The 25,724-nt window shown below is 43.4% G+C and overlaps 1 protein-coding gene across 1 annotated transcript; it reads left to right on the forward strand.

The window, feature by feature from the left end:
- The first annotated feature begins 285 nt into the window (after positions 1-285).
- On the forward strand, positions 286-25,724 carry CD38 (CD38 molecule). The gene is made up of 8 exons (XM_075499784.1): positions 286-524; positions 16,445-16,574; positions 17,246-17,381; positions 18,185-18,267; positions 20,068-20,144; positions 20,887-20,979; positions 23,266-23,352; positions 25,291-25,724. The coding sequence occupies exons 1-8, from the start codon at positions 286-288 to the stop codon at positions 25,370-25,372; spliced, it is 927 nt and encodes a 308-aa protein (XP_075355899.1). The 3' UTR covers positions 25,373-25,724.

Here is a 25,724-nt window from a genome sequence, read left to right on the forward strand (position 1 = left end):
GGAGGGGGGCGGCGGGCAGCGGCCTCCCGTTCGGGACGAGCTGCCCGGCCCACCCGCGCTCTCCCCGGCTCTGCCCCGCGGCGCCGGGCCGCGGCCTGCGGGCAGCCCGGGGGCGGCCGGTGACCGCGGGGCGGGCGGGCGGGCGGGGGGTCGGCCCGGCCTCCCGGCCGCGGCGGGGCCGAGCCCGGGGCGGGGGGCAGGCGCACCGTGACACGCTAGACGGCTGTTTACCCTTTGCGCCGGCTGGGAGAGCAGCTGCCGCTGCTCCTCAGCCGGCCCCGCAGGATGCCTTTCCAGCAGGGCTCTGCCCGGACGCGGCAGCGCACCGTCCTTCTGGTGGGGATCGCGGTCCTGCTGGCCGCCCTCGTCCTCGCCGTCGTGCTGGCCTCTGTCCTGACTCACGGGAAGCGAGAGGTCAGTCCCAAAATGCTGAAGTGGAAGGACAGAGGGACCACTAGGAATCTGCAAGAAGTCATCCTGGGAAGATGCTACAGCTACGTGATGGCGCGGTACCCTCAGCTGGGGTGAGTAGCGGTCTCGGCTGTGCGTCCGGCCAGGAGAAGGGAGGAGAAGAGAAGAGAAGAAGAGAAGGGAGCTGGTGCTCCCCCCGCCCGGCCGTGCCCCTCGGCCCGGCCTGCGGTGGCAGAGGGAAACGAGGGAGCAAGAGGTCTGTTTTGCAGCAAAATGTGCACACCCGGCCAGCACCTGTCGGTGCCCGAGTGCTGGCTTTTTAAGGAAACTACCCGCAGAAGCAGTGTAAGTAATACTAATCCTAGGTCAAAACTCCATCATAAATGCCTTTTGTAACTTCCTTAAAGCCGGCTAAAATAAAAGTTGGATTCTAACAGGTTTGAGTACGTGGAGGTGAAGGCAATTCGCTATAAAGCCAATCTGCCACAAATCCTGTAACATGTGACGCTGCATTCACGTAGCCAAAACTACGCAGGAGGGAGGAAAAGGAGAAGGTTCAGCACAGATTTACGGGATGGACAAAGATGTTAGAAAAGTGTTGAGAAATAGCTTGGGGTTATCCAAAACAGATGTTTTTAGCGTGTGGGTAGGACTTCGCGATGCGCACAGACAGCTTGCATGGAGAAGTACAGATGGATCCCAGTGCCAGCACAGCGGTCCCAGGCAAAACCTTCACCCAGTGCTGGTCTCTGCTCAGCCCGTCGCAGCAGGTAGTGCAGTAGCACCCCGAGCAGGAGCAGCCCACCGCTCCTCTGCTGCAGAAGAGGTTTCCTTGGGCCTGGATCTGCAATAGCATAGTAGGGCTGACAACTGATTTTATGATCCCTTTCACCGCAGGGAAAGGCAGAGTATGAAATAAGGAGGGCCTGGGTCCTCCTGGGGACACCCAGCCCCTCAGGACGGGAGCCAGGGCAGCCAGGGCCTCTCAGCAGGGACCCAGCCATCACTTCTGTGGCACCAGCCCCTCTATTTTGTGTCCTCAGTAAGCTTCTGGCAGACATTTCCACCACCCTGGGCTGTGAGCACCGTGGGGCTGCCCCACACCTCGGCCAGGTGACAGAACCATCGTGGTCTGGACTTCAAAAAGACAATTGCCACCTCTTGTTTTCATGAGATTGAGCTGATAAAACAAAGCTGTACATAGTTGGCTTGCATTTGGACTTCTCTTGGCCTTGGATGTCCAGTGCTGTATGAAGAAGCTGATTTGCAGCATTTGAAGGAAATGGGCACATGGAAAATCATGGCCTGAGCATGCAGAGATTTAAGTCCATGCTTTACATTAAACACCTAAGTGGGTTTAGTGAAGGGAAGGGGGTTTCCTCTTACAAATAAAATTTAAAAGCTTCTGAAGCTTTTGCAAAATCACGTACAAGTTTCTAAAAGCACACATTAATTTATTAAAGAAGTATATACTCAATATTTAAATCTGAAATTATTTTGAAGCCTAATAGCCTTTATTGCTTTTGCTTGTTTCATTCAAATTGGGGTGCTAAAAATGTAAAAACCACTTTTGTGTGGCTAAGTTTCCAGCCAATGTCACGTATATTTTCATTCACAACACAGTCTGAATCTGACCTGGAAATAATTTGAGTAATTCTTTCAAGGACACTTTTTAAAAAAATCACAAACCCATGATTATAAGCTTTCTAAAAAGGTTGATTTTACAAGGCATTTACAAGAATTAAACATAGGTGCTTTTCTGGGAATCCAACCTGAGAGTCCTCGTTTCTGATCTGCTGAGCTCAGTGCACTTTGTCGTGTAACCAACCCCTTCTGTCACTGGCACTTTCTGATAATAAAGCGCGTGCCTTTAGGACACATCAGAGAGCCCCGTATCTTTCATCCTGCGCTCTTTCATCGTTAGTGTAGGCCTTGGATCTTGCATCGCGTGAGATCTTTGGTGCATTTAATCAAAGAAAAGGAGTAGGAACAGGGAACTGCAGAAACTCGGGCAGGCTTATGAGCTGAGCAAGCTGTATCCTATACTCAGTTAGGACTATTGTTGCCACTACTCCCACCATGGGAACCTCACTGCCTTGGTTGGAAATCTTCTAATTTCCTCATAAATTTGTCCATAGTTTGTTCTTGCCCTTTTAATCTTACACCAACACGTGCATTTGTTTAAAAAGCTCTGCTTTCAGTAAACTCATGGACATTTCCTCGTATTTTTACTTTTTTATATCAGAGCCTTTATATCCTTATATAAAGGGAACTTTATATAAGTTCCATCTTTGACAATATTTTCTTTTTTTTTTTAAATAGCAATCTGTTCTACTTCAGTAGTTAGTGTGACTATTTACTACGTTTTGGAGTGCCATATTTCAAATTGGAATAGCTGGCTGGTTTTGGAAAAAAGGGGGATTGTTGACATACGAATATGGACTTTATAACGTTTCTAGATATCACAGATGGATTTAACAGGGGCCACAAATCTACAGCCCCCATTTAGCTCCGCTTTTGCAACTGTATGCTATAAATCATGTGAGAAGGCCACAGACGTGCTAATGTACAGCTTCACCATCACAGCTGCTTTAATCCTAAAGGATACCTCCTTGCACTCTCCTTCATCTTACTGGAGCCCCGGACACCATACGCAGTCGGCACACTCTGGTCACGCTCTTGTCTTTTCCAATACAAACTGTGAGCTGAACCCAAGCCCAGTGAGGCCACTGGAAACACTGCTGCTGTCTGCAGTCGAGTTTTGTAAGCGCCTCGTGCAATCAGATTTTATCCTGTTGATTCGCTTATTCTGCAAAATCATCGAAACATTCAGGCGCTGTATTGAACTCGCTCACTAAAGAGCAATTCGCAGGTACTGTATACAGCACCTGCTGGTAATAATTTTGTTTAGCTGCCTGCATGCAATGCAATCCTTGGTTTTATTTCTGCTGCTGGCTGGATGACTCTTTTCACTTGTACGCATACAGTTTCCTCAGTTAGTCTTCCTGCATAGAACTGTCATCATGCCAAAGTTGAGGAGAAACAAGCAGGGAATACCAAATGCTTCAAATAATGCATTTGCAATATTAGCCTCATTTTTAGGAAAAGATGCAGGTGGTATAGCAGCAGGCTTTAGGGGTTTCATTCCCTGCACACACAGTTGCACATCTAGCTGTACACTTTAAAGAGTAGTATTTCTTTTTGGCTTCCCTGCTGCCAGAAGACAGAGCTAAAGCAATAGTTTGTCACAGGTCAATAGTCTTTTTTTTTTTTTTTTCAACATTAACAAGAGCTGCAAGTTCTGCTTTCACTAATCTTGCAAAAATCCCACACTCGTCAACCATGGCCCTTGGTATGTATTGTAGTTTTGTGTGAATAAAGGCCAAAGGCAGTTTGGTCTGAAGGAAGGATTTGACCTCAAATTACCTCATCTCCTCTTTCCCAGTAATACGGACTCCCTCTTGTGGCTAACAAAACACCGTTCTCAGACGCCAGGTCTCGTGCAATACAAATGTAAGTTGACAAGAGTTTATCCCTGGTATAAGCAAAGGCGGGAAGCGGGAGGGGGCACGCAGAGCTGCACACAGGCACCTGGCTTGTGCAGGGCCAGGTCAGTGCCAGCTCATTCAGAAGATCAGCGCTGGTCAAGACCAGTTGTGGTGAGCTGATCACTTACCCATCGCTCGGAGGATGTTGTTTATGATGGTTTTGCACCTTGATGCCTGCTGGGGGAGAACAGGTAGTAACAGATGTAGCACGCAACCTGTTGATACGAAGTTAACCGGTTTAGTTTTCCTCTTCACCATATTTGAATTGGCAGGCTGAGGTCAGATACGATCGGCACTTTGTGACCTGGGGAAGGAGAGGGGAAGAAACGGAGGTCACCGTCACTGATCCTCAACAAACGATGCTGCTTTTTCAGTCTAGAAATAAACTAATCTTTTGAGTTTATTTCTAGAAATAAACTCATTTGCAGCTCAAGACATTTTTTTTTTCATTCCCAGATAATGACTAACCACCCCCCCCCCCCAGACCTGCAGTCACTTCTCTGTCTCTGATTCACCTAAGCTAAGCAAAGCTTTCAAGGACCTACTATTTAAAAATGGCTGAAGTCAAACCAGCTTATCTTTTGTCTAACCTCTGCCGGTGAGAGAGCACCAAGGACGCAGACAGGGAGCCACTTCAGTAACATATGTGACTCTCCAGGCCCAGCAATCCTACTGTGTCTGACTAAGCAGTGCAAGAACCTGGTGATGAAGATGCAAAGCGTAGAACTTCAATACATTTTTCATGCAGTGTTGTGTGGACGCACAAGATATATTTCCCCCTTAAATACAATTGGATCAACTAATGTTTTTTTTATAGTTAGTGGCAAATTCCTGTTATAACAAATTTGAACAGTGTATAGTTCCATTAAATTTAGTAAAAGTTGGTGCACCTCCAGGAGAGCTTTGTCTTCTGACTGCATGATCATGAATGCATTCTGCCTTTCCATTCCTTTGCAGCCTGTGGAGATGGAGATACATTTTGTCAAAAAGAACATATGGAACATGATTTTGTGTGAGATACTATTGCACTTGCAGCATAATTTCGTCCAGAAGGAAATCTGGGTTTTGTTGTAGGCTTACTTTTGCATTTTGCCTTGATGCTTTGCTAGGCATTTTTAATTTCATTTCCTTGCATTTGTTCGCTGATTGTTAACACTTTCACATCAAGCATGGCACTAAACAACAGCCATGATTTGATTCAGTGTCACAAAAATGTTAGCTTTATTTTATATTAACCATGACATTATACTGAAACTTACCTGAGATTTGTTTTTTCATTAAGAAAATATGCTTTACATAAAAGAAACCTTTACTGAATCACAGTCTTCTGAAGAGTACGGTGTTACTACCTAATCGTAATGCATTAGCACCCTATTAGATGCACTGCAGACTTCTAAAGCTTCTCAATTTAATATACACCAAACTGCAAAGGATTTAGCTTTTCTGTATTTTTAAAAATACGCTTTCTAAAAAAAATGGAATTGTTACCATTGTTACACCATCTCTTTTGGTTCCGGAGCAAACAAATGGCTTTATTTGCACTATCTGTGGGAAAGGACATGGGGTCCTGGTGGACAAGCTGGACATGAGCCACCAAGATGCCCTTGCGGCAAAGGCCAGTGGTGTCGTGGGCTGCATGAGGAGGAGTGTTGGCAGCAGATGGAGGGAGGCGATCCTTCCCCTCTGCTCAGCACTGGCGAGACACATCTGGAGTGCTGGGTCCAGTTCTAGGCTCCCCAGTACAAGGGAGTCAGGGACATATTTGGAGGATGTCTAGTGAAGGACCGTGAAGATGATTGAAGTGTCGGACGTACAGGGAGAGGCTGAGAGAGCTGAGACTGTCCAGCCTGGAGAAGAGGAGGCTCAGGGGGATCTTATCGGTGTGTATAAATACCTGATGGGGGGATTAAAGAAGAGAGAGACAGGCTTTTCTCAGTGGTATCCAGTTGCAGGACAAGAGGCAACGGGCACTAAGTAAAATACAGGGAATTCCATTTAAACATAAGACAAACCCCCTTTTTTTACTGTAAGGGTGATCAAAGAGTGGAACAGGTTGCCTGGACAGTTTGTGGAGGCTCCATCCTTGGCGATATTTAAAACCAGTCTGGACACGATCCTGAGCAACCTTCTCTGAGCCAGGGGCTGGACTAGACGATCTCCAGAGGTGCCTTCCTATTCTTATATTTCTTAGAAAATGCTTTTAGACTTGCAAGAAGCCCACTGGGTAACGAGGACAAACAGTGATGCAGAAATGTTTTGGCTCATCTGTAATGGCAGTGGTGTTGATATCTGTTGCTACTTTTGGTTTGTTGCTCAGTATTAAGATGGGCACTGTATCATCATAATAACACACTGCTTATTAAAATGCCCAAGTCAGAACATTTGTTACAATGCTTCAGTGTACACTTTTAATATTACCCTCCCTATTTCATGTGCCAATGTGGTGACTTTAATACCTTTTCTGTGTTAGCCGTTGCTATATGAAACGTGCATAACTGTTTTTCATTTCTTCTGTCCTTCAATGTTTATAACAAGGTCTTCTTTTACAATTGTTTTCCCCTAACTTGTATATGAGCGACTTTGTTCTTATAATTTCTTGGTAACTAAGATATAATCATTATAAACGTTAACAATTGTTTGAGTCTTACTTAAAGGTACACTTCCATTGAAATATGCTGTACTGAGCTTTAATGGGGAACTGGAACATAGCATTTAGTAGGCAGAAATGGACAGTTATTAGTGCTTTAGGATTTAGAGGTAGGGCTACTGGTTCTACAGTTGGTCCTTCAAATGAGTCCTCACGCTGTTTAAGGCTAGTTTCCATAACTATTCTGGGCTGTAAGATAGGGCTCCATTTGGGTTTTATTGTCATCTCTTCCTAGAGGAAGTTCATTAGAAAGAATTAATTTTCTCTTTAGCAAGAGGCACGTTCATATGGCAGTGGGTAGCTATCATTTATTTGTTCTTGAGATAATTAATCGTCAGCATATTTATTTCTGCTCTTCTGGGTATAAACATCAATGCTAGACTGTGAAAGGCCATCCAATTCTGTGCAAAGCTCATACTCAGTTCTGCGCAGAAAATTTACCCTCTCAGGCTGTAACACCACTGACAACAGCAACCCGAAGTCTGAGAGTGTCCTGCAAATTTAAGGGGGAGATGTCAAAAGATGCATTGTCTTTTCTCCATGGCTAACATCAATGTACTTCTGAGGTACAGAAATGCTGTTGAGATCTGAATTTCTCTCTCACTTTGGCAGCCATACGTCAACTTATCTGTCTGTTATCTATATTGAGTTATAATCATATAAAAATTGTTATTAAATGACTATATATTTCTCATATACTCAAACTTCTTACATTTATTTAACAGTGTTTAGATACTTAATGGTTCTTACTGCAAGATTCTGTAGGATTGCAAATAATTTTTCACATTTGGGTTATGCATCATGGGTTATTTCACATACTGCATCATGATTACCCCACAGTCATATATTAAAATCTCCTTGCAGTGAAAGTCTCCTTTGGTTTTAATCCCAGATACCAGAGAGAATATAATTCTGTCTGTACTGGCCTTCTGCACATTAATCAGAAGTATCTGTTGATGAAATACTGTCCAACTTAGTTTTCTACTGCAACTTTATGCAGCTATTTAGTCGTGCGCAGTTAGCTGCCTGTTCTTTGCCTTCTCTTGTGTTGGTTGATTTTATAGAATTGGCTATACAGAGCCATGGCTGGTGGCTGTCTAAGTTATAGCCCCACCCTAGGAGTGAAATTATTAAATGTTTGGATGAGCCAATCTAGGAGCTTGTTGTTGCTGAAAGGGGGAATCCTGTTCCCTCCCACCTCTCCCTGCTTCAGTGCTCCTGTAACATCTGTAGAGATGTCAGTGAAACAGCTGTGCTCAGAGGTGATACCATTCAGCTGTCATTGCTAAGGTATGGTTAAAACTCGAGAACTGTTTAACACCTCACAGCCCCGTGGGGAAAAATAACTTTGCTTATCCATAGGGATAGGAGGAATAGATCCTTTTTCCCCTAGGGTCAAATGAAGATCTCCCTCAAGTGTCCAAGGGTAAAAACAGATGCTAAAGATGCAGTCTGTCTTCCCAGGAGATGACACCAAAATAAGGTATTAGCAAGGAGCTCACTCACAGGCGTCCTAAATCGCTGATCTGTTCCCTTGTCCTTGTCCTGCTGACACATGCCACCCTTGAAGCAGGGACTTCTCCTGACTTACTGCATTTATGCCACATCCCAGCAGTTTTAGTTCTATAAAAAACCCCAATATACTGCAAATTTGTGTTACGGGGAAAAAAAAATCTACAGCTGCATTAAGCCATTGAGTGTTTCCCTGCTATAACATACTTTTTTTAGATCATTCTTATAGAAGTGTTTTTCCAAGTTTAATATTAAAAATAAAACTACTAAAAATACACTTTCTAATCAAGGGGTAAGATGCCAGCTTAAATTCGTTCCCTCTATATCTGTTGATGACATGGCCCTCACTTGGAAGCTTAAACTGTAGAACAACTATGACCCTCTGTCAAAATGCAATCCAGGTGAGACTTCTGCCCTTCTAGAGACTGCGTCCCACTTATAGAGCATCGCTGAAAACACCATCTGCTTAAACAGCTTGTTTTTTCACCCAGGAAAGCTGAAATCCAGCCAGCAAAAATTCTGCTTATGTAGATGAACTCTTCAGCTGCGACCTCTTGGCTCAACCCTTCCCGGAAGGGTGATAAGGCTTAGTGTTGTCCTGGAGCACTGATTCCCAACTCACATAAAATACTCTAGGAGCTATAAACCAAAGCCACAAGTACACCTGCCCTTAAAACCTTCTCATTCCTGCCAAAGGTGAAGGACCGGTGTGATGAGGAGCTATTATTTGTTCCAGGTCATTCCTCATACACAAACATATGTGAGGTGCGCCCAGTGGAAATCTCACCCTGTACTTCTTTTTCCAGACCTCCAGACTCCCCACCTCTGCCGTGGGGAATTTAATTGCTCTGCCTACAGGCAACCTTTCCAGAAGTCATCTTTCTCTGAGGCAGAGTTTTGGATCTCTGTCTCTATCCCCAGTCAGTTCCTCTAATGCTTTCTTTACTGGCTTTTGAACTATTTAATTAACAGAGAGCAATACTTATAAAATCAAGCTGCCAAAAAAATCAAGTATATCATTCTCATATTGGAAAAAAAGTCAGTTACCATAAATATTATGGTGGCAGACACTTTGCAATAATTAAACTAAGTGGGTAGTGAGCGGCTAGTGCTCACTGAAGCTGTTGAGATCGATAGGTCTTCCATGATTTTTTTCCTTCATCCTTTCCCTTGGTAATTTTTCCCCTCTCTATTATCCTAATGCTAAAAGCAGCAGACAGTAGTCTCCTCAAATCCTCAGCAATGACAGCATATTGGCTGACCTCTCTTAATTCACATTTGTCTGATTTTTAGCACAAAGATACCTGATGGGAGACTTTAGGTGCTAGAATAATAGGAACAAAGCCGATCGGTTGTATGCACGCACCCATTTTCTGACTCAGTGGTCTGGAGATGGGTCGGGCATCAGCCGGCAGGAAGAACCGCACACCTTCGGGGCTGCCCTCGGCTGCTGCCCCGGGGCAGTCCCTTCTCCCGCCTGACGGCAGTGTTCTCCTGGCCGTCAGCTCCTCGCACCCGCTGCTCCAGCTGGCTGCAGAGAAGTCCAACCGCAGCTGCCTTGGCTGGGCTTGGCAGCGGCTCCAAAAAAGCTACTCCAAAGCAGCAGTGGGAGACGGCGAGGCTGGAAGAAGGGAAGGGACAGCAGAAGAAAAACCAGCAATATTTAGGGCAAAAAAGGTAGCAAAAGGATTCTGGGTTGCAGAGGGCTTTCCTCTCAACACAGGCATAAAGGTTATTGTTCATTGCATAATTTTTGACAACAGAAAGACGTAGCTACTCGTAAGTTCACATGAAAAAACAAATTGAATATGGATGTATAAATTGCACCGCTGTCTACAGCCATCACAGTTTACCTGAAAGAGGCAGATAAACTGACACACAGGCGAAGATGGGTCTGTTAGATGCAGAAATATTGCTACACCATTTAGATCCTTTGGTGTTCATTCTCCTTCTGAAACGCCTGGGCTTTTACAGGTGAAGGCGATGCCTTAGACTCCGAGTAGAGTGTGAATTGGTCTTATGCCTTTAAGGAGCTTTGTTATAACCACAAACTTCTCACTGACTTTTTAAAGAGCCACATTTCTGCGCGCTTAGGTGCACATCTGCATTACTGTTTTGGCTAACGGTGGTAGCAAATGAGAAGAATTTTCTTCTACAAATTGCAGCTGCTGGTGAGGTTTGATCCCTGCAAAGGCCAGTTACATACAGGGCTCAGGGGACTGTTTCCAGCTCGAACTTCAGAGCCTCACCGCAGAGCCACAATCAAAATCTCAGTGTGGCCTGAAGACATTGTCATGTTTTAGACAGAAAACTCAGGACCTTGGAAAAGCTGCTATTGATTGTAGGGGAGACCATGTCTCACCAGGGAGGTGTCTCTGCCTGGTAGAGTGATTTGAACAATACGGGCAGAGTTGACTGAGTTCTCCAGAACAAAGCCTGGAAGTCATTTTTCACTTGTAAATTTAAAATGGGCCCCATACTTGAAGCATGTCTCTCAAATTTTTGAGTAAAAAACTAGAGGTAACACAGCCCAAAGAAACACTGCCCTTCTTAAGATGTTTTTAGCATCCAATGTCAGTCCAGCGCTGAACTGAAAGCAAGACATTGTTCATGGTGTAACTGAAATCAGCAGGGATTAAACTTATCCTTGATATTATACCAGTTAAATCGATTTCAATTGGGGATGAACTTGCTCCGTCATGTCCAGTTAAAGAAAAAAAAATAAAATTACAAAGTAAAGAAAAAAAATCTATATTAATAGAGATTTCCCAAGTAGTTCAATGCCATCCCATTTCTTTAGGCAAAAAGATACCCTTTCAAGGTTAGCCAGACCAGTGTACTGATATGCAAGAGATAATGATGCAGAAGCTGTCCATTTTTCTAATATGCACATTAAAGTTTGGCTGCAAGGATAGCTGCTAATGGAAATATTCTTGGCCCCAGCTTCCGTTTGATAGATTAATGTGATATTCATATAAAAGGTAAATGGATAGAAATACTCAAATTCATTGGAAAATGCAACTTCTACCCAAATGTAAGGACAAATGCAGGATATGCTTTGCAGTATATATAACATTGGGATTTAATAAGGAAATGTAGTTTTAATGGTTATTTGTATCCAGCCCTTATTTGATGCTCTGCTGAGTGCAGGTTATAGTCTCTGTCTCCGTAAGGCAAGTTCTGCCATCCTCGCTTTCCAGAGAAAGGGTTGCAGGTTCAGTTCTTGAGTTTACAGCAGGTTTCACAGTGTTCCTCCTAAGTCTGTTAGTTATTACGTCACATTTACCAGCAATTCCAAACTCCATTCATAGAAAAAAGTTTTAAAAAATTAAACATAAAATGAGAGTATATTTATTTTACGTATCACTGAATTGGGATTAAATATTTCAGATTCTGTAGTAGAATAAAAGGCCTCAAATATTTCAGCATAAACAAAGTTAGCCTCAAAGGAAGAAATCCATTATGCATAAAGATTTGATATTTGCAGATACGATGCAGAATTAATATGCAACCAAAAGCATACGAACAAAAAACAGAGAAGGAGAGCACGCGAGCCCCACAGCAGTGTGGTACATAAGCATATTCACCATGGACTCCTGTATCTGAATTAGATAAATTTAATTAACTGGTAGACTGGTGATATCTTTTGCACCATTCCTTTCCTTTGTAAACCAAGAAAGAAAACAAAATGAGCCCATTCTGTGACTGAGAACTTCCCAATGAGAAGCTGGGAGCAGCCTTAAGAGGACAGTTTGTTTTTCAGGCATTTTTTGGCAGGGCAGATGTACTTGTTTCAACCTGAAACTGTTCTTGCTGGAATTTTAAGCATACCAAGTGCCAGCAAACTTCTCATATTGTTTTCAGGAGGCCCAGAGCTACAGCAGGTCTCTGCCCTTACCTGGGCTCAGTGTGAGTTAAATGCTGCACACCAGACAAATATTTTCTTGCTGTGTAGGAAAAAGGGACAGGTGAAACTTTATTAATAGTGTCTGCCTCAACAGTGAGGCTGGAAAGAGTGACGTATCTTCCTGGAGCTGGGGTTAACAAGTCCTAAAGACTTCTCACTGCTTATTTTTTCATATATCAACCAAAATCACAGTTCTATGTGACTGGTAATCTCTTTGAGATGTGCGACAAAACCTGTATTTCATATCAGAGAAATAGCTTTCCAATGGCAAATTAATGAATTATTTTTATTCAGTTGTAAAAATATTCATGTTGATAGGTGAGGACAGCAAAAATGAAATACTGTTTAGCTTTTGTATGTATTTTTTTATGTTGAAGAGCTGTATTATTTTGATTTCTAAAACAATGCTGATATTGCCTACAGAATCACAGAATCACAGAATCGTATAGGTTGGAAAAGACCTTTAAGATCATCGAGTCCAACCGTAAACCTAACACTACCAAGACCACCACTAGACCATGTCCCTAAGCACCTCATCCAAACGTCTTTTAAATACCTCCAGGGATGGCGACTCAACCACTTCCCTGGGCAGCCTGTTCCAATGCTTGATAACCCCTAGTTTCTATAAAAGCCCGTCTTCATGCCTTATCATTTTCTGTGTGGTACAACTAAAAGTACCACACTGACTACCAGCTGTAGAAGAGCTTCCTCCATTTGAAGGCTGAGCCCTACCACTTGTGTGACGTTAAACATATAGTTTCGCTCAGCTCTGCCAGGACTGTGGATAAAGACTCTTCTCTCAGATATGAGTGACATCCATGCACATCATCAAGTGCTGAGCTTAGTGTCTTAAAATGCTAGAAAACTGATGCTTTGAATCTGTGACTCAGCAAGCTGTCTCGGCAGGATCGTGAATCACCTGGATGGTTGTTGCTTCATGGTTCTCATGGCCATGACTTGAGTCCAGCAGCAGAAATGCTTTTTACTGTGTCTATCACTTACCTCTCTGCTTTGGAAATAGAAAAAACCAGGTTTTTCTTATGATTCCTTGAAAAATACTTTGTCTTCTGAGACCAAGCTTAAAAACTTTGCAATATGAAAGGTTAAATGACCAGGTAACCAGCTGTCACCTGTGGCTGTTAACACTGTTATATATAACAGATTTCAGAAGTAGCTTAAAAAAAATAAAGTCCTGCCAGGAGGACATTTGACCTGACCATTTGACAAATTAGAAAGCGTGAGCCATATAAATGTCTGTGAAAGGTACCAGAGCTTACAGCCAAGCCCTACAAATTCTCTTTACGATACTGTTGACTGTGCAAAGCAAATGGGACAGCTGCCTTTTCTGTAATGTCACCCCTTAATCAGCAGGAGCCCTCTCTTTCGGCTGATTCAGTGTGGTCATGTTGGAATCCTGCGTGACAGGGAGAGGTATTTACAACTTCCCAGCCCCTAAATGAAGTACCAAAGTTGGGAGGATGGTCTCTGTGGGTTACTTATACAGTTTGCAGCCAGAGACAGGCTCCTCCAGGAGAAAATTTAATACACCCAAGTTAAATTCTGCAAAGTAAAACATGTGAATACTCCCTGATATGACAGTGCAAGAGCAAAGCAGTGACTGTGCTCCTTAGAGCATCTGCAGTTTGGCTTCTTATTTCTACAGTGGCTGTGACTGAAAGTGCATTCAGGTTCCCGGATGAAAGACAATAGCCCAGTAAAAAAATCATCATTGTTATTAGTCTTTACTTCCCTGGAGGTAAATTTGGTTCATATAAACAAGAGGTGTGGTCCCTAACACAGCTGGGGCTGCCCCTGTAACAGACTGGCATGGAAAGAAATTAAATTCAGCACGTGGCCAGAACTGCCCTGCTTGGCCATATGGCCGGAGACCCTCTGGGCTGACCTGCCTTGTCCGGGCGCCCAGGCTTTGTCCGCATTTCAGACAGCACTGTACAGTGGCAATACCCAAGCTCGTTTTAAATCAGCCAGGTCAGGCTGCGGGGTGTCTGCAGCCCAGATGGAGCTCTGCACCGTAATGCACTTGCCTGCCCCAAGAGTGAGAGATGAGGACATATCCACCACAGACCCTTCACAGAGGAGGACTGGAAGAAGGTGGGGCGTGGAAACCTGCTGTAGTAACCACCTTGGTGGTATGACCTCCCAATAACCAATATCATATATAATGCTAAGTTAGAGTTGTTACTGCATAGATAAAGGCAGAAGGGAAGGAAGGCCATGGACATCTTGCCGTGGATTGCTTGGTCCCTCCTGGTATGATACTGGCCCAAGCCCCTGTAGTGTGTCTGATAGAGGCATTCCCTCTGGTTCGTAGTGCTGTCAGGTGCTGTCGCTTTCTTCTGGACCCAGACAGACAGAGTCTGGCCGCCTCTTTGTGCGACGTTTATTTTCCGTGAGGCTTAGGAAGGGAAGGAACAGAGTTCATGTCCAGACAGCGAGGAAATGGCCAGGAGCTGACAAGTGGTTCTGGGTCCTGCAGTTTAGACGTTGCCCATGTAATACAAACAGCTCAACTCTCTGCGTTCCAGTTTACCCTCTAATGCTCAATGGGCACTCAGTAGAAATCATGATCAAGTTCAGTAGTAGGAAAGAGATCACACAACTGTAAGGAAGATTAACTTGAAAATGTTTGGAAATGTTCAATGAATTACTACTGTTTTTCTTAATCCCTTTAGGACTATTTTTAAGACTAATCAAATTCCACATCCTACATGTTACTCGAGTACCAACTGGTAAGAAAGCCTGCAGCTGTGTGTCTGTCATGTACTAATTGATCATTGCTCTTTTTATAGTGCTCTGAAGGCATTAGTTTCTTCACACAAGACAGAGTCCATTCTTCAGACAGCTTTTGGTGGGAACACCCTGGGAGATGATTGCACACAGTGAAGAAAGGGTGGATGAGTCAAAGACAGTCAGAATAGCTCCATTCAGACATGCAGACAGCAGGATAATGCAGTCAGCATTTTAAATTTGCATAAAAATAGGGAAGAGAAGGATGCAGAATCCCTGCATTACTGTCAGTGCTGTAAGGAGAGGGGCAGGCTTTCCACGTGGGCCTGGAACTGGGGGAGCATGAAGAGGAAGGGAGGTCCACCCACGGGGGACAGCCTGGAAAGCACATACCAGACAGACAAGAATTCTGAATTATCTTAATGCAAAGTTTTCATTCATTACCTCAAGTACAAGAAAGCAAATGTCCGGAGCCGTCCCAAACGTTGTATGCTGCAGGCTCAGGAAGGGAGCATGGCACTACTGCAGTACAGAGATACGATTGCTTGCCTGCACTGTGCAACAGATTTCCTCTTGGTAGTACGAAAGGAGCCCTGCCTCTGTCAGCAGAGAGCTGCTTTATTTCCTAGGCTGACGAAACAGCATCTTAAGAAACAAGTGTAGGCTCAGGTGATAGGGTTGTGTCGTGGCATGAAGCAGTTCCTCCCCATGTAAATTTAGTGGCATTCCTCTGACTCATTCCAGTGAGAGCAAAAGGGCCAGAACCTGTAACGTGGCAGAGGATCAGGAGGCTGAAAAAACCCACTGGAGACCAAGCACCTGATCTGGGTCTTGGTTATAAGTGTGCAAATCAGCTGTGGCTCCAGCAAAGTCAATAGCTGCAAATTAGTGCATAAATGAAAATAATATCGGTCCAAAACAGCCAGACCCCTGCTTTTGTTTTAGATAAAATTATAGGTATTATTTCTGTCGGGTAGAACACTCCACAGGGAGACACATGGGGTTATTTTTGGCTCACTGTACCTGAGGAGGCAGTATCCTTCAGCCATACTTTTAAAATGTACAGGCTACAGTCTGCCACATTTGCTTCTCATGATTTGGTATGAATAATCAAGAAATTTGATCTTCTGGTTATGTGATATCAGCACTGCTCTTTTTAAGAGACAAAAACATAGAGGACATTCAGATATTACAATAACCAATGATTTAAAATGCAGGAGAGAGAGAAAGATGTTTTAGAACTGCTCATTTAGACTGGATATTAGGAAATTTTTCTTCACTGAAAGGGTTATCAAGCATTGGAACAGGCTGCCCAGGGAAGTGGTTGAGTCGCCATTCCTGGAGGTATTTAAAGGACGGTTGCATGAGGTGCTTAGGGACATGGTGTAGTGGTGGTCTTGGTAGTGTTAGGTTTATGGTTGGACTCGATGATCTTAAAGGTCTTTTCCAACCTATATGATTCTGTGATTCTGTGATTCTGTGATTTCTCTGTTTATACTTAATTTGCTGAAGATACTCTGCTTTTGTAATGCATAATGTGTTTTGGTGCCTGAGCATAGTTAGAACTCTTTTAAAACCTGATCCATAGTGTTTGACCATAACAGAAGGGGATCCTTTCACAGCCATAAATACTCATAAATACTAATTAACTATGTTTTAATCTTTCGGCAGAGATAAGGATTGCCTAAAAATATGGGAATCATTAAAACATGCGTTCATTTACAAGAATCCCTGTAATATTACATCAGAAGATTATCAGCCTTTAATGGAGTTAGCGAGTCATCCTATACCCTGTAACAAGGTAACAGTACAATTCATGGTGGGCTGCTTAAGTAGGATCGTTGTGGGATGGCATGTCTGCGCAGTGCTCTGAGTGATGGGATCTTGTCCGTAATGATTGTGAGGGTGTGTAGGCCGACGAGGATGATATTTTGCTCTTGCGCTTACTGCAGGAGTCCAGCAGTTATCACCTTTGGACCCCCGTAACCCTGTTCATTCTCTGTCGCTGGAAATCGTCCCTGTGTAAGGCTTGCCTCAGACCTCAGTACGGGGGTCATCCTGGTGAAGTGACGGAGATGCCCCTGTTCCCTGGGCGTACGGCTCTCTGTATGGAGCATGCTGTCATGCTGTTAGAGGGACACTGCTTCCAAAAAGCTGCTCTACCATGTACAGTTCAAAAGCACACAACAAATTAGGTATATATCCTATGAGAACCAGTCAAAACCTTTCTTTCAAAATGTTTTACAGGCTGAACACATCCATTTCCACAAAAAATAACCACCCAAAAAGATTTTGGAAATGGGAGCGTGGGCTGCAGAAATAAGAACTGACCCACTAAGGAGAACTTGCAGCTTTTCAATAAAAACTAAAACTCCTTCATTATCATGAAATCTTTTTGTTTTTCTCCAGGAAGATTTCCTGGCCAGCTCTAGTATAAGTATCACTTATTAGACATTGTGCCTTATTTCACAGTCACTGTTTTGGAGCAAGACAAGTGACCTCGCTCATCGTTACACAAAATCCAATCAAAATTTCCTTACCTTGGAGGACACCTTGTTGGGTTATATGGCTGATAGGGTTTCATGGTGTGGAGACCCCTCTGCCCCAGGTAATAAGTCCTATTTTTTGCAAAACAAATATGAACACTGGAATTCCAGATTATTCTTTTCTCTTGTATATCTAGACCTAAACACAACCCTTTTCGCATATTCTTTTCTTGTACTTCAGTTTAAAACCTTAACTGTATTTCTGTCCCATGTTATGGAAGACTGCAGATAACACTTCGTTCTCACGCTAATTTACAAAACACAACTTTGGCTGTTATTAAAACACCAAGTTGCTGCTTGGACTAATGGTCACATCTAGCCCTCTTTATCTAGATTATTTGCTTCCTTCCTGTGACTTCTACGGGACAAACTGCAAAACAAGAATGCCAGTCAAACAGGTCCTGGCCATAGGCCAGTCAAAGTGGCGGGGCAGCATGTGGGTACCCTGGGGTTGTTGCTGCCCACATGACTCCTGGGTTGGTGCTTAAGGCTAGCAACCTCTAAACTGGGCTGGAATTACTGAAAATGTTGGGCAAAGTTTAATTTTTCAGTGCAATCGGACAGTATTTGTCAAGAGCCAACCAGTTTCTCACATGTGGGACTACATCTTTTCCCTTCTCAGTTTTCTGAGAGTTATTTGCATACGGGGCCTGCAGCTGCCTCCCTGAAATGGGGGTGAGCAAACAGGAAGGCCTTTCAACACATGCAAATTCCTTTTCCTCTTAGAGCCCTTTCCTCATGTAGCCTTCTTGCTCTGGTAGGCGGCAAACCTTTTTGCCATCGGTAGTCACCTCTCAAAGCCATATAAGCATTGCAACGATATTCATTCTAATCTTAGCTATTCTATAAATGTATTTCTTCTCAGGAATCAACTATGAATCTTGTCCAAAACGAAGTGAATGTGAGAGCAACCCTAGCTCTGTATTCTGGAAAATGGCATCCAAGATGGTAAGATCTAGAATAAATCTCCCTGCATCCAAGCATGTTGCAAGGCATTAAGTTCCTGACACTGCCAAAAATGTGAGTTTGCAAATTGGATTTAAAACATGCAATAGTAAAAGTTCACACGAGCTTTAGCTTCAGGTGCTAAAAATCATGGCGTTGGAAATTTGTATTTCCAAGGTCCCATATTTTATGTACAATATTTAATGTCACTGTAGTTTGGGCATTCTTATTTGTGGGCAGAGACTGTGTGCCAGTGTATAGAACAACACTTGGCAGACAGCTGCAGCTTTGCAAATAATGCTTACGATAATAATAATCATCACCTTAATTAAATTACAGGACTGAAATTGCTAAAATAAAATACATTTTAGCATGTTAATGTTGAGAGCAGTGCCCAAATTGGCACAGAAATTTTCCAAGCAGCTGAGAATCCCCTTGAAGAGCTGAAGAGCCCGTCCAGAGCAGAAACCTGAAGAGCACGTCCTCCCACAGCGGTATCTGGCAAGGTTCCTACGATGTACCCACCCGTATGCACATGCCAACTCCCATCACATGAATGAGACCCTGCCAGTCCGAGTTAAGCAGTTAGCCTGCCTTCATTGAATCAGCACTTTACAGAAAAAAACTGCCAGAAAAAAAGACTGCTCTCCTGTATCAGTTTAATTTTACATGTCTCTCAAGACTTCACCCTTGATACAACTATTAGTAGGTGACTGCCCAGGTGGAAAACAAGCATTCTTGTATGCTTCAGCTCTCATGTACATAAGAAAAAGTCTACTCACCGTTAAAAAAAAAGGTTTTGTGGATAAACTAGTGTACATAAGTTTTCCAAGCTCAAAACAGTTTCTATGTTCTCATTAATCCCCTCAGTTCCAGAGTCTGGGAGGGATAAGCCACCATAGAGAGTCAGGCTTGCTCGACGGCAGGCTTTCTAGTCCAAATAAGTTTAAGATCTACTAAAACTCATGCTTATTACATTAGAAAGTTACACATAATGAAACTTTCCCGCAACTTCACAGCTCTCGAGATCTGAGTTTGAGCCACATTGTTTAGATGTAAGAGGACTTGGAAGATTTGATAAGTACAGCCATCTGTGTTAAGTTTTTTTAAAATTCTTTGTCTTACCAATGGACTATATATCTAGAGAGGGTGCTTTATGTTGTAACTCTAGTAGTCTTTAAATATTTGGACATGAGTTTTAAAGAATAAAAGAACAGTGATTACATGATCCAGTAATTTAAAAATCAAATCAAGCAAAACTCGGTGCTGAGTTTAACCCCTGGGGAGAAAAGTCCCAAGCCACAAAAGAACACAGAGCATGAGTCACAAGGCAATGAATACATGATGGTTTGCATGTCCTTAAACTAGTAGTAACTCTGTTCTGGCTTGTCCTCACTGCCTAAGTTAAAGCAGTCTGAAGATTATTCCCAGTTACTACAGCCCCGTCAGACAGCTGTAGCTGCTGGGGCTCTGGAAAGCCCTATAAAGTCTGAAAACAGCAGTGACAGCAAAGTTGCTATACCAATCCTGTGCAACCTCAGACTGCCAATTCATAGCTGGCTAATGCAGCTTTGTCACAGTTTTGCCACAGTCTTTAGAGGCTTTTTCTTGCACTGACATGTTCTGCAAAAATACTGGCCAGATCCTCTACTTGTATAAGTCAGTTCTGACGACATTAAAGAAGTTACTGTAACTTCTACTAGCCCTGAGTCTGACGTCTGAGTCTACTAGCCCTGAGTCTACTAGCCCTGAGTCTGGCACTGCGTGTAGTGTCAGAGTGTAACGTCCATTTGTTTTGTTCAGTTTGCAGAAGCAGCATGTGGTGTGGTTCAGGTGATGCTCAATGGATCAGTAGAAGCTGGAGCTTTCAGAAGCAGCAGGTATTTACGCAGCATGCTACCATCGGTGTTTCTGTGGGGCCTGCGTGCTGGTGAATGTGTCTTTGCCAGTGAGCGCCAGTGCAGAACAGATTTTGGTAAACTCATATAGGGTCTAAACCATTGGCTGTTGTAGAGCTGATTCACTTAACTCCTTCTATACAGTGACTGTAATTAATTGAAATCCTTCAGAGGGTGTGCGGGTGGGATATCCACCGCTCTTTGTGCTCTTTGTGCTCTTACTGCACAAAGTAACTTTATTATTACAGTTTATTTATTCATTACACATGAATGACACATTTCTAACTGTTCATGGAGCTGACGGATTTTACCCCTCCAGAACTGTGCTTCCTTGGGTTACCTGGCTGGAATTGCAGTCTTGAATAATATTGAAAGATGAAGAATGTGCTGGTTGGGGGAACAGCCATGTTCATTTCCTTTGCACCAAACCAAATCAATAGCCAATAAACCGAACTTTAGGAGAAAAGGAGAAAAGGCACTAAAGATGGAAAAACTTCAGCTTGTTTCAGTCTGCCATTTCAAAAGTTCTCCTGAAAGTGAAATAAGAATGGGGAGAAAATATTTTACCATAAGGCAATTAAATAGTCTGTGAAAATCCATTGGCAAGATAATATTCTTTCACTGAGAATAATAGCAGCACTAATAAGCACTAGTATTTGGGGAACATAGTCTGTACGTCTTACTAACTAAGAATGTTTTGCTTTTTCATGTCCCACTCTTAAAGCATCTTTGGAAGTATTGAGATCTTCAACCTAAATCCAGATAAAGTCTCTACAGTACACATTTGGCTTATGCATGACATCGGTGGACCTCAAAGGTAAGTCACGCCGGTACGAAATGACGAGCAGTGTGTAGAAGGCAGACGGCGCAGCTCAGTTCTGACGAGTGACTGTCTAACAGTGACACTGTCTTAAACCTGCTCACGAAACCTGCTCTACATTCGCTCTCCTAGCTGCTTACTTTACTGGAAAGAATAACATTTGTACTGTTGTTTTCTTTAGTATTTTTCGTAGGCACTGCTGAACAGTTATAGCTAAGGCACAATGACATTTTCCTTGCTTTCAAGAGGTCCCATGATCTTTAAATTCCTTCCAACCCCAGTGAGCTCTACAGACCTTTATTATGGGTGCAGCACTGAAGCCACAGAGCAGGCTACGTTTGCAAGGGTGAACAGCTGGAAAATGTGTTTGTCCACAGGAATAGCATAATTATGCTGAGCAGAACCATTTTTGATAAAATAATTTCAAATGCTGGAACAGGTTTCCCAGAGAGGTTGTGGAGTCTCCATCTGTAGACATACTCAAAACCCAGCTGGGTCCTGGGCAGCCTGCTGTAGCTGATATTGGTTGGACTAGATGATCTCAAGCAGTCCCTTCCAACCTAAATGATTTTGTAATTTTTAATAATAAATCTGTAGTTTAAATGCTTACCATGGAATTACTGATACCAGAACAGTGACCTCAAATCACATCTGAGCCTTTCTGAGTGACCCTTTTCATCCTGATCAGATTCATTTGCAGATCTATCACATTTCAAGCACTGAGCATGAGGCTCAGTGCCTTTAACCCCTATCCTCAGAGCCGGTTAGTGGTACACATGGTTGTAATGCACTGCCGTGGTTTCTCCCATTCCTAAGGCCCCCCCTTGACAGAGGCAGCAGCTTTGATGCTGTGGATCAGGAAGCAGGCTGTGATGATGCAGTGCAACTCAGGAATGAGTGTGGACCCAGCAGAGACCCTTGCTCAGCCAGCCTCACTGTCTGACACAGCACCAGCTCCAGCGTTGCAACCCCTCCCCTAGCCCAGACACCCAGAAGCATCTCTTTGTCACACAAGCTGACACATCTGTCACAGCTCACAGGCATGCATCTATCCTGTGGTCAGCATGCCAGGCATACTCTTCTGGCTCATTGCATAGAGGTTTGCTGAAGAAAAGGATGTTGAGTAATCTGTACATTAGTTCCCACAGACATGGCACTTGATCCTTTCTTCCATGATTTCCCAACATCAGAAAAGCCATCATGTTCCTCCTCAACAGCTTCAACAACCTGGTGCCCTGCCAGCCTTCTTGACATATTCTCCTCCTGTGCCAAGTTCACAACAGTTTCCTTTTTATTTTCTACTTACTTCCAAGGAGAAAGAGGGAGGGTAGCTCCAATAATATGTATTCCTTTTATCTTCTGATTTGTATTCCGTGTTGAATCACTGATAACATCTGGCAAGTCTAGTGAACAAAGAAGAGCTGGCTCTGCTTTCCACTAATGCCATATGTTAGGAACTGGATTTGCCCCAGTATTGTATTATTGCCCTGATGTGTGTCCTATACTCTGGACCAGGAGATGATTTTTATCCTGAGGTAACAAGTCTTTTACAGTGTCTCTGTCTGTGTCTATGACATTTATCAATCCTCTCACTACAGCTTTGGGGCCCCTTGGGATATTTCAAGCAAATTAAGCACAGAGATAAAGATGTCAAAGGTATGACATTGCTACATGCTTCATGGAACCATTAGCTGGATGGAAAACAAATACACAAGTTAGGGCTCCTACTAATGGAAAAGTGGTTGAAACAGCCCCTTGCCAAAACAGAGTAGCAGCAGCCACACACTGAGTCAAACAGATAGGAGGTGCTCTTAGCCTGCTTCCTCCCATGTTTTCTAACTGCTTCCTCCTATCTTACATCCTATCTGGGACTTAGCTGCTGGTTTTCATGACTGGCCCTTTCTCATCACACAGAGGACTTGATCCCTTTGTCCTTCCACAGATTTGAATGAGTCTTATATCGTGCTCCTGTGGATGGAGGCCACCAGCAGCTCTGGAGCAGTTCTAGAGCACACTGAACTGTGAATGGAACTGAGTTATTTCCCACAGATACCTTCCCGCACAAAGTTCTTGTGCAAGGTGCACAGCTGAACATCACATAGTTTCTACAAGCAAAGGCCCAATGGTAGCCAAAACTCCACAAACCCACAAACTTTACAGCACATTAGCAAACAAGCTTTTAAAGAATCTTACCTGAAATAAAGCAAAGTGACATAGTGTGGAATTTAGCTGAGCTTCTTGTACACACAAGGAACATAAGTGACGAAAGACTTTTTTCTCCAGTGAATCCTGCTCAGGTCATTCCATAAAGAGGTTAAAAAGCATCTTAGAAGACCGAAACTTTAAGATCACCTGTGAAGACAATTACAGGTAATTACCTGCTCTTATTAGTGACAACTTGCTAACATAAAACTAATATTGCATCTCCCTCTTGACTTAATATAAGTTTACGGCAAGCTAGAGCAGGCTCCCCTCTTACTGCCATCACATCCCATCGATGTGGCTGTGTGCCTCTCGGGGGCTTCCACTCGCGCTGCAGACCCCGTGTTGGCTGGGTCTGGGGCTCGCTCTCTGCCCTGCACTTGCCATTGACTGAGCGTCTTCAGTTGCCTTCAGGGAAGGAGCAATCCAGCCTCCTTCAACACATTTGCATCTGACCGCGCTTTTACCTACAATAATCAGAATGAAATAGGCAGCTTTCCTCCCTGCTGCATGCAGATAATGCAGTGTGTCAAGGATGGTCCTCACTTCCTTTGCTATAGTTTGAGCTTGCTTTCTGTCCAGCTGCTTTGTCAGAGAGTGAGGCATGAGACATGATAAACATTATTAATTACTATAATTCACCATTGTGAGGAGAGAAAAACAGGAGTCTGGGAAACAGCAGCCCAAGTTCTGACTTGCCTGAAATCTCTATCTGCCTGCTGAGGAGATACAAAAGCCTGAGACCCTTTATCCCTCTGTGTGGGTTCAGAGACCTTCACACAAAGCAAAAGTGTTCTTTAGTGACATTAGAAAAGCAACAAAGGTTCAATATTGCTCATATCTAATCTGTCAGGAACAGCTTTTCAGAGTGAAGAACTCGGATAGGAACATTTCCAAAGTAAACAAACATTTCTATAAACTACTGAGTTTGTGACATTAGTTTTAAATAAGGAAAAGTTGGTCTGCAAAGGAGACAAATGCCTTATCTGGTGATAGGACTTTAATCCTGAAGGCAGAGCGATATATTCCTGTTTAGATATTGCTGAACCTGATTAATGGGTGCTCTATACATTGTGAAAAAATTAAAACTGGTGTGGTGCATAAATCTGCCAAATAGCGATGCTCGTGTACTCGCTTTCTCTTTGGGTAAATGCAGCCTTTAACCAATACTCCCAGGACATGTAAGTAGGTACAGATTATTTCAGCCTATGATGAAAGAAGCTAAGGGCCGGGGAGGAAGGGGAAATACGTAGTAGTTTAGATCCCTTGTGGCTCAGCGCAAGGAGAAGCCTGTAACACATCATGAAGAGTTGTTGGCACACTCGTTGCTGTGGCTCACAACTCGCTTCTTAAGCTAGAATAACAAGTAGGGCTTTTTGTCAGAGCTCAACTAACGCATACATAAACAACTGTGTATAGCAACACAGACAATTAATTTTACTATTTTATATACAGAGGAATAATAAAATAAGCAATTACATGTGCAGTAAAGCTCTTCAGGATAGACCGTAGAAGTTAGCTTCACTCCCCTGAAGTCATTGCAAACAGAACGTGTGGGTCCGTATCAGCTGAGCATCTGGCTTTTCATGGCACGTAGCAATTGATGCTGATCATTTTCTCTTGCTTTTGTCCATGTCTGCAGTGTCTTCCAGAAGTAACTCAAAAAATAGATTAACTGGCTGTACTTCTAATCTAGCCTAATCATATCTGACATTGTTAGCAACAGCTGTACATTGTAGCAGTAGGGGTTACCACTGAGGAAGCAAGATGGTGAACTTCCAACGTGGCAGCAACTCCGTAGTCCGTGCAAGAGATCTTACTTCTTTTTCATCATTATTTTTGTTATCGCAGCGTAGCTGACATGCTGAGTTCACACCCTACTTTATTTCGTACTCACTTGCTCTTGTCCCTAGCTGGTATAGACACCAAAGTTATCTTTCTGCAGCAAGATCTAAAAAAAATTATCCTAAGAAAAGACATCCACTTGATAAGCACAGATGTAACATGCACTTTGACTTTCACGTTGCATTTAGTAACTGTGGAGTTACTCTGTTGTAGTTGAAAAGTGGTTACTAAATATTTGTTTGTTGTTGTGTCTTATCACAGGCCAGTTCAGCTCCTTCAGTGTGTGCATAACCCTGACCACACAGACTGCAGACTTTGCACCAACACCACGGCAACTCCGTGAAACGGAGTCCTCCACACTACTGAAGACTTTCGTCGTTTGTGTGTAAAGCTGGAAAAGATGTGGCTACATAGCTTAGAGTGATAAATAGTAGCGTGGTGTGTACAGAGTCCCTAACCAGAAATCCTTGCTGTGATACTAACAGCCAAATAGCAGGAGATGATACTTTAGGCGTGATTACGGTACACACACGCACACAAACATACTAATTCAGAGGGGCCGGGGGCACGTTCGATGGTTGAGGGCAGATGCTTTGCCCTGGTTTCCTCCCTCCTGTACTGCTCCCCTTGTGCCCAGAGGCTCAGAGCAGGGATTTCCTGGGCCCTGCACAGAGGAGAAGGAGACTTTCCAGCGG

This window comes from Mycteria americana, chromosome 4 (genome assembly GCF_035582795.1).
Source record: "Mycteria americana isolate JAX WOST 10 ecotype Jacksonville Zoo and Gardens chromosome 4, USCA_MyAme_1.0, whole genome shotgun sequence".
NCBI lineage: Eukaryota > Metazoa > Chordata > Aves > Ciconiiformes > Ciconiidae > Mycteria > Mycteria americana.